Source organism: Lethenteron reissneri, chromosome 25, assembly GCF_015708825.2.
Source record: "Lethenteron reissneri isolate LAM-NWPU_2019-01 chromosome 25, ASM1570882v1, whole genome shotgun sequence".
In the NCBI taxonomy this organism is placed as follows: domain Eukaryota; kingdom Metazoa; phylum Chordata; class Hyperoartia; order Petromyzontiformes; family Petromyzontidae; genus Lethenteron; species Lethenteron reissneri.
The window spans coordinates 6,730,458-6,745,445 of NC_083803.1; the positions used below are offsets into that span (position 1 = coordinate 6,730,458).

At 45.5% G+C, this 14,988-nt stretch overlaps 1 protein-coding gene across 2 annotated transcripts; it reads right to left on the minus strand.

The window, feature by feature from the left end:
- Window positions 1-2,836: 2,836 nt before the first annotated feature.
- LOC133347116 (NF-kappa-B inhibitor epsilon-like) lies at window positions 2,837-8,115 on the minus strand. Of its 2 annotated transcripts, XM_061559100.1 has the most exons (6): window positions 7,214-8,115; window positions 6,836-6,941; window positions 5,867-6,107; window positions 5,567-5,655; window positions 4,909-5,154; window positions 2,837-4,354 (listed from the first exon to the last, which is right to left on the minus strand). In XM_061559100.1, exons 1-6 carry the CDS (start codon window positions 7,726-7,728, stop codon window positions 4,292-4,294), a joined length of 1,260 nt encoding a protein of 419 aa, XP_061415084.1. In that variant the 5' UTR covers window positions 7,729-8,115; the 3' UTR covers window positions 2,837-4,291. The 2 variants fall into 2 exon arrangements, with proteins under 2 accessions (XP_061415084.1, XP_061415083.1); XM_061559099.1 differs by lacking the exon at window positions 2,837-4,354 and having other exon boundaries at window positions 4,376-5,154.
- Between the last annotated feature and the right edge of the window lie 6,873 nt (window positions 8,116-14,988).

Sequence of the window (14,988 nt, forward strand, 5' to 3'; positions counted from 1 at the left end):
TATTTAAGGTGCGCCACGGTGGTGTGATGTTATTTTCGTCGTCTGGTATGCAGGAAATCGGGACTTGGATCGCGACGCTGACGTCTGCGTGCCTCTCACCCCGTGGTCACGTGGATTTTTGTTTCTCTGGATCCTCCGGTTTTGCCTTCACATTTAGAAACATGCATTTAGATTGTTTAGATTATTTTGCTGCTATACATTTTCACATAAGCCGCTTTGTGACCAGATTCCTTCTGAAAAATAAACTCAGAGCTTAGTGGGCCTTACCTGATAAGATAAAAAAGTTACATTTATTTGTATACATTTTTGAAGCAATTTGTTTACATTTCCTATAATTTGCACTCCTATCGTGTTTAGTATTGTTTGTCGTAACGTCCCTAACTGGACATCTGTGAAAAATAGCTTTATAGCTCATCAAATCCCTCCAGTATAAATATTCTTATTCTGACTAATACGGTCACATACACCTTACAAATTGTAAGACGCCAGTTGTTGCTTTAAGACACTGGAGGGAAATTATGTGTGTATCGTAATATAGAGAATGCGGTATCTGTTTGGGACTATGCAGATGTAATGCTCATGTGGAAAATCAATCAACGTGTATTTGTAACACGGGAAGTCCTATTTAGCCAGTTACCCGGCTAGTTTGCAAGGGTGATCTGTGGCGCATGAACTCAGAAGAACGACAACATCAACTGATGCATGCGTACAGAAGAAAGGCAACAAATAACGCGAAAAACCCCAACAGATTGGTCGTGCAGGCCGTAAGATGTGATGTGGAAGTTGACATAAAATAACTTTGGGGAAATGTGAATTGTCCCTCAATGGTATCCTCATGCATCATACCACGAGTGGACTGCTATGTCTAGTCTATGTCAAAAGTGATTTCAAGTTGGAGTGATGTCTTGCTCAATTAACATTTGTATATGACTGCTATGAAATAACGTGTAACATTAAAATACATTACAGTACTCTTAAAATCGCATTCACCAAAAAAATTATTACAGTAATGCACCAGGGGTTAAACCAATAAAATGTACTGTACCTTGGTTAAGCCGTGTTCTTTATGTGATACAATATAATCACTTAAGGTCCTTTATGCAGTCGGCGCTGCTTCCTTTGAACCAGTGCCTAACACGAAGCTGGAAATCTTGGTATTCTCGTATCAGTATTTATCTTACAATTAACATGTCAAAACGTTGCGAGGATAACGTTCAATAATGTAGACAAATTTGCCCGTCTGTGCCACATTATTTGTTCTGAAGATACTGAGAGACTGGATCATTCTTTAGTTTTTTTCCCGTCTTGATCATTGCAATGCCTTGTTCTCCGGAGCCCCGAGTATATCCTCCTTGGAGACTGTCCAACATACAGCCTCCCGGGTGTTCACGCGTACTCCCCTTCAGGATCAGAACTTACTTATGCTCATGCCTCTGCATTCGGCTTCCAGTTCACATCAGCATTGAATTTAAGATTTCCCTCCTGTGCAAGGCTTTAATTTGGCTTGCTCCATATATCCAGGAGCCAATTTAGCTGCACTCCATTGAGATCTCCCGATCGTGCCCGACTCAGCGTGGCGCCCAGGTTCTGGAATTCTTTGCCCTTGGAGGTTAACTCGAAATCGATGGAGACTTAAGTCCCGGTTGAAGACACCTATTTAACTCGCCTTTTGCCCGTGCAAGGACGGGTGTATTGCAGTAAATCTGAAACTTGCAAGCGAAAAGCAGACCGCGACGTGATGTATTCATTCCACCAATTTGTGTGCAATTTGTAAGGGCGCGGTGACACAGACCTATTTCATTTAAAGGTTATAATCCCTTGTTCATCATGACGTCCTTTTTGCTTTGATGTCTCAACAGCTTTACGGAGATTGCGTAACATGAGGGTTCTGCATTTGTAGTGAGGGTTGTGAGTTGACGTCGAGGAGGGGGGAGGCGCCTCGGTCGCCCATATGGAGTGACGTCAGACGCTAATGATTATTAATGAGGGGGGCTGTTCGATGTTGAGTGTCGTCACCTGCTTATGCTTATTAATGGCGTAGGGTGCTCCATGTGGAGTGACGTCACATGCTCATGATTATTAATGAGGGGGGGCTGGTCGACGTAAGTGACGTCATGAGCGTTGCACACAGACATTCTTGGCTCATTATAGTAGGTAATAATAATGGGGGGAGTGTCTATTTGGAGGACGTCACCTGCTCATTATTATTGAGGGTGGCTGTTCGATGTTGAGTGCCGTCACTTGCGCATGATTATTAGTGGGGGGGGGGGGGGAGTACTCCATAGTGACGTCACCCGCTCATGATTATTAATTGGTGGGGGGTATCCATTTGGAGGACACCTGCTCATGAATATTAATTAAGCTGATCGATGTGGCGTGCCGTCACAAGCGTTGACAGACATTCCTGGGTGATTATAGCAGGTATAAGGCCTCTAGTCAGTCTCTCCCCGTTTACTTTTCAGTTTCCACATTTATATGCATGGTACTTTGTAAATCTAAATTATTACGTGCAATCCTTTTGTTGATCCATTGCTGGATAAAGGCCTCCACACCACGTGAGGGATGAACGCTGGATCAGTTTTTGGCACATAGCAGTCCAATTTACTGCACTGCCCTCTGCTGCCCATCCTACAGCTTCGCAGCCTATGCTAATTTTTTGTGCATGTTCCCATCCAAGCAGTATAGGCACATTGTATGCGGTTTTCGTGATATTTTCATCTTTAATTAATCCAACTGCAATGATTTAAGCATCTGGTAATACTGTATAGCAACTTATTGTACATCTTAAATATCAAGTTTGTAGTGTGTTTTAAATAAAATAAAATGGTGCACGCAATTTCAAAAGAATGTTTATTAACAGTTTGGTATTGTGAGCCATGCTATTGCACACGTACAGCCCTTTTGTTGATCTACGACTCGATACGCAAACTGTCCACTTCGTGTCCATTGTCAAGGAGCATAAACCATCGCAACTTTTGGCTGTCCATCGAACAGACGGTCACTTCATCGCGCTTTCAGAAGCACTTCTGCAGCCGTCTGGATTGCTCTTCCTTCCGATATTAAGAAGCCACGAGCTATGTACTTTTAAATCTATATTGAAAACTAATTTCTTTAGAACTGCGTTGTGTTTAGTTTGTTGTCCTTCCCCCACACCTCCGATTAGTACGGTTGGCTATGTATAGTGCGAAAGAAGTTCAACTCACATATATACATTGTACTCTATTACATTTAAAACATGCTAAAATTAATGGAGCAAAATAAACTACTGAATAAAAACCTAATTCGTTGTCTTTACGGACAAGCGAAACACTGAAAAATGTAAGCTTAAAAGTAAATATTACACAAAAAGGTAGACAATTCATTTTCCATTACCTTCGAAAAAATGCTGATCCAATTGTTTGTGAAAAATGGTCAATAAGTAAATGCAACGTTTGTGTACTAAAATTGGAATAATATAGTCATAAATACAACAATGTACTATGTTTAATTAATCACTTATATGTACCTGTACAGACTAGAGGTATAACTATGTACTTGTAATCATACCAATTTCATTGAAGCATGCGGTGTGAATCATAGCAATGTAAATCTGTACATATAAAAACAAAGTATTGTGTAATGCAATACATCCCAAATTGCGATATTTTCAATGCATGAGATCTAGTTTAAACATAACCAAATTATAGTATTACTTCTAACCTATATTTTATAAACAAATAAGTATCTAAATGACCATTAAACATGCATTAAGTTATAAGCTATGATTGAAATGGTAAAATCAGCCTTAGATAAAGTTATATCACTCGTACGTTTCAAACCGACAAGTGTGCATGTGCAAAGTACTGGACCTAGAGCGAGCTATTCACATGCATGCTCCAGTAAAAAATGAACCGAGTTTTAGGGTGGATTTGTTGATCTCTTGAAAATTCTGCTAAATTAAGCAGTACTGTACATGACGTGTAAATATCCAACCATCACATCTACCTGGACCAATCAACTGCCCCACCCAGTGAAATATGTGCATGGTGCAACAAATTTGACTTTCTCATGTAGAAATATACAATATTCCTCATCTCACAAACATGCACTTACTTGTAAAAGGTCAGAAAATCATATATCCCAGTTTAAACCATTTTGCCATGTATTTGTCCAGCAATCTATTTATGCATGGTGTAACTGTCATTCTCATATCCAACATTTTTACATATCTGCCGATACCTCCATCCAACGAGTTTAGATGTGATGTTGTACTTCAGAGACGTTTGGCATGTAAGTAACAAAACACGATTAATTAAAAAGTGTTCTTCACCAGGTGGCCTTCAATTGTCAAGTCATCATAAGCAAACAGGGACATCTGCAAAGAGATTTAGAATTAACAACATGCATTTTAAAGACTAGAAAAGTGACAATTTGTTTATGTAAATATTTACATCGCTTTAAACATCACTGTATTAACCTGAACTTATAAACAATGTACATAAAATAAACTGTACCTAATTACATGGTTAAGCAAGCATGTACTTGAATATCGTTACCCCATGACTGCCGTGTCATGTTCACCTATACACATTAGAATGGCAAAAAATCGGGGTAAAAATCACCCCAACGACTGACGCGGTTTACATCACCAATGTTATCTGTGGCCAGGAAGTGAACTTGGGCAGCAGAATTTATGGTATTGTGCGCAAACCACTGCACAACCACTTCCCCCAATCATATTAATACTTAGTTAAAACAGGCTTAAATGTAAATTAACTAGTCATTTTAGAAAATACACAGGCGTTCATGACAACCATTTACAAGATATTTACCGAAACTTCCCATGACTCATTATTTCCTACTGTAGTATAGTTTGCATAATTCCACAACTTGCAACCCAAAGACTTGTTGATAAAGCACATTACGCACCCCATGATCATCGGCGAGGTCGAGTGGCGAATCGTACTCCAGGTTGGGTAGGGTGGCGTCTGCTCCCAGACGAATTAGCAATTTTGCTAAATCGGCCAACCTCCTCCCAACAGCCTGGTGCAGGGGAGTGCATCCGTTGTACATGATGGCATTGACCTGAGCCCCGAGCTCGACAAGACGTGACACCATCAGGCTGTCATCCTGTTCCACGGCCATATGCAGTGCTGTCCGGCCACTCTTGGGATCCTGCAGTTGAGAGTATGCATGAGATAAACTTTTGAAAATATCACATTAAACTAGTTACATGTTAATTATACTGCTCTCACTCCCCCTCCCTCCAAATTTCCCCTACCCAAATTATCCAGGTTGCGTAAACCCCGTTTGCAAAAAAGGAAATAAAATACGCCAAGTCATCCATACCTTTGCCGAACATCCTTGTTCTATTTTTACCTGCTCCTCACTTGTGACTCGGTGAGAGCTTACTTCTAGAAACAATACAATGATGCCATATTCTACATATTAGGTCTTTTTATGCCTAATTTGCAAATGTATTATCCTTGTTTTTACTTTATCTGAGACATTCCTCCTCTCAGATAAATTGCGAGTTCACTGTATGGTGTCATTATAAAATAATTACGTGACAAATGCTAAGCCTTACCTTTGCTTCAATGTTAGCTCCTTTTCTGACGAGGTAATCCACTAATTTTACATTGGAGTTCAGGACTGCCAGATGTAAGCATGTGGATCCTACAAAAAGCAAACATCGCAAAATTTGTTAAAACCATAACATTATTTATTTACTGCACTTAAGGAATTTGATGTCTCTGAAATGTGGGAACCAACACAACACTAATAAATAACTAAACAAAATTACATCAGTTCCCAGGTTGTAATGTATTTTTCATACATGTACAAAGCCTACAGAAATATCATGTTTTTGTTTGGCCTTAATTCTTACCTTTGTAGTTCAGTATCTCCATGCTTGATGGGACAATTATAGGACTTGTTGTATTGATGGGTATCTCATCGGGAGAGAGTTGATCAGTCAGTGCCCAAACGGCTTCTAGGCTCTGATGTGCACAAGCCAGGTGCAGTGGGGTGTTTCCACGCAGGTCCTGAAGACACATGTTGGCTCCAGCAAGGACCAGCGACCGTGCCAATCGCCACTCGTCTGTTACTACAGCCAGGTGAAGTGGTGTCTGAAAGAGAAGCAGAAATACATGGATTTGAGTTCAACCGGATCTCCGGTCTCATTTTTTTGCATTGGTCACCATCAAGTAACGACGGGTTGTCACAGGGTGGTGGCGCTATGCTGTGAGCAGCAGTGCATTATAATCCAATGGTATACTGTAGTTATCTGTTCCCAGGTATCTGTTGAAGTTTAAATAAACTCCAAGATCCCGCAATGGCAATGCCCCCATCCAGTCCTGGATTCACAAAAGGGTTGCACATGTACACTTATATCATGCAATTAATTTACCCAGGAAACTCTGAGTATCGTGACAGCTATTGCAGGTTCGAAATTTAGATGTTAGACCAGTGATTGAGTTTTTCATGCGAGAGGAAACGAAGAGTACAGGACAGCAACACGGGAAAAAAGCACGAATTAAATCGATTCGTTCAGCACTGCCACCTCCTGGCCAAATCGCGCAACACGAGTTTTGTAAACAACAAAAGAACGCGTATAATATCTGGTCCAACACCATGTGAGACTCGGCTCTAAGAAAATCTGTCTCGGGTGTGGACCAATCAATTTCAAGGACAGTGCACATACATTATCAAGAGTTGTGTTTTCCGTTTGCATTCCGACCGCAGGTATTGTGGTCAATGCAAACATGACTCCTTGTAAAAAAAGGTGTCAGTTTTGTTGCCAGATAAAAGGGTAATGTACACACGAGTAATTTGGGGTATTTTACAAATACACTACCTGCATCAAATAGTTTTGCTGATCGATAAGACACCTGTTCACGTCCTTGTAGAGTACGTGCAGTGCGATATCCGGCGCTCCGTGGATTATAGCTTGATGCAAAAACCTGAGAGTGCGTACAAAATTACGAAATGCTTTTAATGGACATTTACAAACAACACAAGTCCCGTAAAAATGGTAAAACCGAGTTCCTATATTTCGGAATTCACACATCCCACCGCAGCCTTACAAATACGACCACACATCTTATTTAAGATTTAGGATTCCTATATGTTGAATGTATGCACCTTCCTGCCAAAGTAAATTCCTTGTCTGTGCGAACTTTCATGGCGAATAAAACCCTTTCTGATTCTTCACTCTCACTGCGTGTGGCCTTACGTGTCTCCATCCTCGTCCGCTTCCGCAGCAATGACGGCTGCCCAGCGGTCGTTCTCTTGTGCGGAGCAGCCGAATCCGCAGACCCCCGACTCAATGTCCGTGCTCTCGTCGGAGATTCTCTCCACCTCACGCAGATCCACGTCTCTGCCAGAGACAGCTGCCCTCCTCAGCTCCGTCTCGAGGTCTGCTTCGCACATGGAACTGATGGCCGAGTCTGTGCTCAAGAATGTACCGCCACAAGAGTCCATGCTGGTAGCGAGGTACGAGCCCGGGTACGTGCCAGGCTGGGTGCCAGGCTGGGTGCCCGTTTCGTTTCCACGGCGGCAGTCGTCATCCTGGGTGCCCAGCGGAGCGTAGGCCTGCGTGCCGTCGACCCCGAGGCGCGACACGCCGGCCCTGATGCTCTCCACGTCCGCCTCGCACAAGGAGCCGATGCCGGAATCGCACGCCTCGTCCACCACAGGGGCCGACTTCGAGGCCTGGCGGCCCTGGGCATCTCCACGAGAGACGCTCATCTTGGCTGGCCACTCCTTGTCCTTGTTTCTCCTCTCCACCGTAGCCCGTGGCCTCCCCCTTCGGTCCTCCTGCCACCCACCCCCTGTGTGTGTCCTCTCCCCTGTGTCGCCTTCTCGCCTTCACCGCCGACTCCAAGCCGAGCCCGAGGCCTCAACGACGACGACGATGGCGGCGACAGCGGCGGCCGCGAACATCGCCCGGGCACATCGCCTGGACGCTCGCCTGTGCTGCCGATAGAGCGACGAGGAAGCCGAGGGTGAAGATAACCGACGAGTCGTAACGAAGGTAACGATGGTAGAGATAGTGTATAGAAAAAAGAGACGAGGGTAACCGGGCTAAACGGCGTCGCAATATCAAAGCGCCTCGCCCGCCTGGGTTTTCCCGAGCGCTATAAATAGCGCAGCCAATAGCAGCGCGCCTTGCTGGCGCCACGTGATGTTTAGATCAGCGTCGACGTCTCCTATTGGTCAACAACGCCGCGTGGGGAATTCCCAGGGATGAGGGGAGGGGGCAAGGGAGAGGGGGACTGAGGGGAGGGGGGCTGAGGGGAGGGGGACTGAGGGGAGGGGGCCTGAGGGGAGGGGGCCTGAGGGGGGCTGAGGGGAGGGGGCCTGAGGGGGGCTGAGGGGAGGGGGCCTGAGGGGGGCTGAGGGGAGGGGGACTGAGGGGAGGGGAACTGAGGGGAGGGGGCCTGAGGGGGGCTGAGGGGAGGGGGACTGAGGGGAGGGGGACTGAGGGGAGGGGGCCTGAGGGGGGCTGAGGGGAGGAGGACTGAGGGGAGGGGGACTGAGGGGAGGGGGCCTGAGGGGGGCTGAGGGGAGGGGGCCTGAGGGGGGCTGAGGGGAGGGGGCCTGAGGGGGGCTGAGGGGAGGGGGACTGAGGGGAGGGGGACTGAGGGGAGGGGGCCTGAGGGGGACTGAGGGGAGGGGGCCTGAGGGGGTCTGAGGGGAGGGGGACTGAGGGGAGGGGGACTGAGGGGAGGGGGCCTGAGGGGGGCTGAGGGGAGGGGGCCTGAGGGGGGCTGAGGGGAGGGGGACTGAGGGGAGGGGGACTGAGGGGAGGGGGCCTGAGGGGGGCTGAGGGGAGGGGGCCTGAGGGGGTCTGAGGGGAGGGGGACTGAGGGGAGGGGGACTGAGGGGAGGGGGCCTGAGGGGGGCTGAGGGGAGGGGGACTGAGGAGAGGGGGACTGAGGGGAGGGGGCCTGAGGGGGGCTGAGGGGAGGGGGCCTGAGGGGGGCTGAGGGGAGGGGGACTGAGGGGAGGGGGACTGAGGGGAGGGGGCCTGAGGGGGACTGAGGGGAGGGGGCCTGAGGGGGGCTGAGGGGAGGGGGACTGAGGGGGACTGAGGGGAGGGGACTGAGGGAAGGGGGACTGAGGGGAGGGGGGCTGAGGGGAGGGGGGCTGAGGGGGGATTGAGGGGAGGGAGACTGAGGGGAGGGAGACTGAGGGGGGCTGAGGGGAGGGAGACTGAGGGGAGGGGGACTGAGGGGGACTGAGGGGAGGGGACTGAGGGAAGGGGGACTGAGGGGAGGGGGGCTGAGGGGAGGGGGGCTGAGGGGGGATTGAGGGGAGGGAGACTGAGGGGAGGGAGACTGAGGGGGGCTGAGGGGAGGGAGACTGAGGGGAGGGGGACTAAGGGGGGCTGAGGGAAGGGGGACTGAGGGGAGGGGGGCTGAGGGGGGCTGAGGGGAGGGGGACTGAGGGGAGGGGGACTTAGGGGGGCTGAAGGGAGGGGGACTGAGGGGGATTGAGGGGAGGGGGGCTGAGGGGGACTGAGGGGAGGGGGACTGAGGGGAGGGGGACTGAGGGAAGGGGGACTGAGGGGAGGGGGACTAAGGGGGGTTGAGGGAAGGGGGACTGAGGGGAGGGGGGCTGAGGGGGGATTGAGGGAAGGGGGACTGAGGGGAGGGGGGCTGAGGGGGGCTGAGGGGAGGGGGACTGAGGGGAGGGGGACTTAGGGGGGCTGAAGGGAGGGGGACTGAGGGGGTTTGAGGGGAGGGGGACTGAAGGGGGCTGAGGGGAGGGGGACTGAGGGGGATTGAGGGGAGGGGGACTGAGGGGGACTGAGGGGAGGGGGGCTGAGGGGGACTGAGGGGAGGGGCCCCTCATTCGTGTCGTGAATAATTTAAGTTAAAATCTTCCTTCCCAGGTGGACTTCTCCACGAATCTGGCTGTCGCCTGATGAAGCTAGTTGTAATTACTGGCGAAACGTCGTACTCGGATTGTAAATGTTGTGGCTTGGCTCTCCAACACACCGGTGTTGCTGTACTAGTATACTGCACTACACACTACACTATACACTACTATACACAATACACTACACTACTATACATTACACTATACACTACACTACTACACACTACACTATACACTACACCGGTGTTGCTGTACTAGTGACGAATTGGCCACGTTCTGTTTGCGTGACAAACCTCACTAATTGGCTGTGTCGGGTGGTGGTGGGTTTAACGACACGTTTATATATTTACGCGATCTAAACATCTATTATGAACCTTCCTGTGTCTGTCTATGCATGTTAAACAATACTACAGTGTTTTTTGGGGGGGATGTGCGTTGCTAGCATTACAGATTGTAACGTTACAACCATTTGGTTTTACAGATTTAGGAGCTCTTCCAGGCATTATTTATGTGCGAGTTTACTTGTCAGTCAATGCTTGGTAAATTGTCTCTGGACATGGTTGATCGTACTATGTATTAACGTTCCTGTATCAGTTGTCTACGTCTTATAAAGGCACTTGGTAAATTGTCTAGTCACATTCTGACTACTCTTGGTCTATGTAGCGACATCTAACGACTTTGAGGTTCGTTCGGGGACAATAGGTTTCAAGGAGTTGGCAACAATGGGAGGGAAAATTCGGAATAATGAGAGGCGTGGCGATGATTTAAATCGGATGAGGGTAGGTGAAGTTGCATGAAGAAATAAACAACACTCAAATCATCAGAGTCAGACAGAGATACACAGCAACAGAATATATTTTCAGAAATGTGTATTGGAGACGTGCATATGCATGAGCACAAACGTATAAACCATATCTTTTCAGATGACAGAGTCAACCATGAATATTTACCAGAGGAAATTATTGAATAAATGGATGTTTATGTTGGAACGCGTCCCATCACCTGCCTCTAACCTGTGGATTTTTGACAGAATTCAGAATGACCAGATACGTCCATCCGATCTCTGGGAACATTTTGATCTCCCGAAACACCGAGACCAGCTTGACCCTCCACGAACTCGTCTCAAATCCCAGAAACCAATCTGGGATCGCATGAGACAATAAGATGACACAGGGTCAACTGGCGGACGCAGTCGAATTCTGCAGAGGTTCCTAATAAAAGCCTCATCGAAGGCTCCACCACTGCTCCATATGGCTTTGATCTGCCAAGATAACTGTGGTGGCTTCATCAACCGATTGAGAACAGCGACCGGTCACTGTTACACACACCTCTTACACAACTGGAAACCCACAGATGACTCACAGTTCAGTGTGACCGCGGCCACCCAAACCAAACGATCAACCATATCACGAAAAGCTGCATTCTATGCCCGCTCTCGGGCGGACTGGACGGTATTACTTTTACTCCCGAAGCTATCACATGGCTCAGAAACGTCAACCTAGACGTTTAATTTACAGATACTTTCCATGCGCACGAAGAAGTTGCTCTGTGAACAGGAAATGGTTGCTTTTATGCTGGTATTATTGAATGCAACACTGCCCTTGGCTGTTGCAACACATCTTTACGATGTAATGCAACACGGTGATATAACGAAGTGATCCTACCTAACTCGTGACTTGTTGAATGCAATGCCCATGTATTAAGTTGCACATTTCAGCGCTGTTTGGCCGTGGATAATGCTGCAGTTAATGTCTTATAAGTTCGTCACTGTAACTCAACACACGTTTGAAGCCATGCAGAAAGTGGAGATGGTGTGTTTTCTGTACCACTCAATCTCTCTAATACCCTCTCACATTAATCGCTCTGCCAGAAAAGGGAAAGTTGAGATTTTTTTGAAGAATTGTTAAGAATACAACCAGTTATTTATGCAGTGTATTGTGAGGAATCTGGATTTTGCTCTATAATTTCCAATACAGTCCTTCAGTTTTAATGTATCTACATGACTTAAACACTGGTGTGATAATGGATAACATTTGCTTTTGGCCTTGTGGAAAGGGTCTTCTATTCCCATTCTCCACTCATGAAGATCGATGCATCCCTGGTGGCTGTTTAAAGAGTCTACTTGTAAAGCAAAGCTTACTTGAAAGAGCTAAGTCTATCACACATGCCCTCCTCTTTCATTGTGGACACATTCCCTGCGCCTTTTACACCAGTGTACATTATTTAGAATGTAGACAGGAATCACATTTAGTACAGTAAATCTCCACGAAACAGTCTGCTTTACCGCCATTTGCCACATTTTTTAAAGATTTCCCTGAGGTTACAATGAATATAAATGAAGGTTTCATTCTTACAGGTACAGTACACTATATACGGATACAATATACTTTAAATCATACGGAATACATTTTGTTTGTGGAAATCTTACTGTGAGTCTTTAATGATGGGTACATATTTTGTAAAATATATATTTCACAACTTGAGCATATTCAACCCACCATCGCAATTTAAATGTAAACCACTTGAGTTTATGTCCAATCCTTGTATCCCAGATGTGCTGACGTGTATTTTATTTTATTCATGTTACTATATTTCATATTTATAGAGCCTAATGGGACATATTAAGAGCTTGGATGACACGCTGGGGTAGCAGTGTGCTGTGCTCCGTTTGAAATGTCTTTTTGAAATGTCTTTTTGTGATGTGCAAGAAACAATTAATTTTATATCTTCGAATGTTTGAAATAAATGAATCTCGGTTTTAGGCACGTTATTGCCATGTGATTACTTTCTGAACTATTCACAGCACTGTGTGGTAATCATGATGTGTATCCTGTTAATATTGAGATGCTTTTATGACTAATAAAACCCCAGGGATCTACATAAGTTATATATTTTTTAGTTGAATGCTTTTCATTGCGTTACATTAAATAATAATACATTATATACAGTATATTGTAAGCAATATTTACATTTGAATTAGGTGTTGTGTAGTTACTCTTTACAAATTATGGTCTAGCAGTTCACAATTATAATTCAAGGCACATCAATGAATTGTAAATATAAACGCAATTTTTTTTTACAATTACGGATAAAATATCACATGTTCAACTGGGAGTCATTTTCCCTGTGTATAGTTTACACAGTGTTGACACTAAGTGTGCGTTCATTAGCAAGAAGCAAGCTCTTTCTCTGGTGCTTTTATAGCCGAGGCAAGAGATTACATCTTCAGGGCTTTTGTGCATCAGATTTTCCCACCACTGAGCCACCAATCGGGCTGGTGGGAACGGCATGGCCTCTGCATAGCTCTCATTGTACTCCCAGAGGAACATCTGCCGTTACTGGCTGCAGCAGTGATGCACGCGTGTGCCCAGAGAGAGACGCCACAAAAGATGCGGAGCTTTAACCTCATGTGCCTTACGTTCAGCCCATGGGATACTCACCCAAGCCACCAGAACAATTGATGGACACTCAAAGTTGAAAATACAAATTTTGCATTCTTGATGCAATCGATCGCCTATTACGGGACTGCATACATTTGATTGACAAACATTGCATTGTAACTATGCCATACCAACATGTAGTAATTTCATAATGTGTTAGTTTTATGTCTGTCATGATTACATGAACCACGGATTTTCTTAATGTGTTGAAGCCTTCATCTGCTTAGAAATAAAAAAAATTGGTCTTGCAATGTTTTAAAATTTATATTACCAGTGCTTCTTTTTTCTTTCGGTGGAAAGTATAGCACTTTATTTCAATCATAACGGAAAACTATAGTATATGAGAGCAATTTTTTTTGTATCAACATGCTATGTTAGTGATGGCAGAAACAAGTAAATAATCATTTTAAGGAATTCAAAAATGGCAATCGTGTGCATACTATTGCCGTGAACATGAAATCCATTAATAAAAAAAGAAGTGCAGGCGAAATATAATATCCCTCGCTATCATTCTTTCAGAGACTTGCAAATTAGATACGCCATAATGGAAGACCCAGATAAGAACCTAGGCGGATAACTCCACCCAATCATAGACTTGTGAGAAGTGCCGAAGGCCAAATATAGACTGTCAGAGGTCTACCGCCTGTTAGGCGGTGAATGAGCCTGCACCAGACCAGTGACCAAGAATCTCTCGAACAGGTGTTTGTCCGATGACGTCCCTTCACAGAAGTGGACATAAATCTGGCAAGCCCCACGATCTGGACCAAGATTGCTGCCACTGAGGCTTATTCAGTTAATATGTATGCACGGCACCTATATGAATAATGAAAGAAGAAGGAAATTCATGGAGGTCTCCCCAGATGTCCCCCGGGTATGGTTCAGTTTCCCCCCCCCCCCCCCGAATACAGTTTTTTTTGGTTTAGATCGCGTAAATATATGTGTCCTTAAACTCGCCACCACCCGACACAGCCAATTAGTAAGGTTTGTCATGTAAACAGAATATGCCAATTCGTACGATTTCATCCCGCATAATTTGAACTCTTCCCCTCCCCTCCACCAATGTCGATCGGTGTATTTTATCGGGCTCGCGTTTTGTCGCAATAAGAACATGAAAACAAGAAATTAATCAGCAAAATCCAGATTCTGATCACGAACATAATGTGTTCATGGAATTTTCCATTACGCAACAGAATATTTTGCGTTTAAAATGATTTGTGTATAGGGAGTGGTGGAGCAGTGGTTTTCTCTCTGCGGTATGAACTCGGCGACCTGAGTTTGATTACCTTCCATGGTTAACATCAGTGGCGAGTTATTTCCAGAAAGGGTAAACCTATTGTTATATTTCATCGCTAAATAGCAAACCAGTTCTGGCCCTTCTTCACTAATCCACACTGACCCACAATATTGGTGTTGTATTGATTTTTACCAGATAACCTTTTTAACACGTAGGCTTTCGCGACCAATATTATTATTATTTATGTAGTGCTCTATTTAAAAGGTTTTAAATTACAGGACCACAACCCCTAGATCTGCCTCTGCACTGAGCAATGGGGTGAAGTATGGTCAAACAACCAAAATTATCGATATGGTGTGGGGACTGGCGAGGCCTTTGTGTAACAGTGGATTTACAAAAGGCTGTAAAAAATATTCTGTTTATAATGCACAAAATACATATAAAGTAAGC

Excerpts from the sequence above, each read along its gene's own strand:
- LOC133347116 (XM_061559099.1), bottom strand. The coding sequence starts at position 7,728 with ATGAGCGTCTCTCGTGGAGATGCCCAGGGCCGCCAGGCCTCGAAGTCG. Across the intron at positions 6,108-6,835 it reads AGCAAAACTATTTGATGCAG|ACACCACTTCACCTGGCTGT; the intron begins GTAGTGTATTTG and ends CTTCTCTTTCAG. Across the intron at positions 5,656-5,866 it reads GGAGATACTGAACTACAAAG|GATCCACATGCTTACATCTG; the intron begins GTAAGAATTAAG and ends TGCTTTTTGTAG.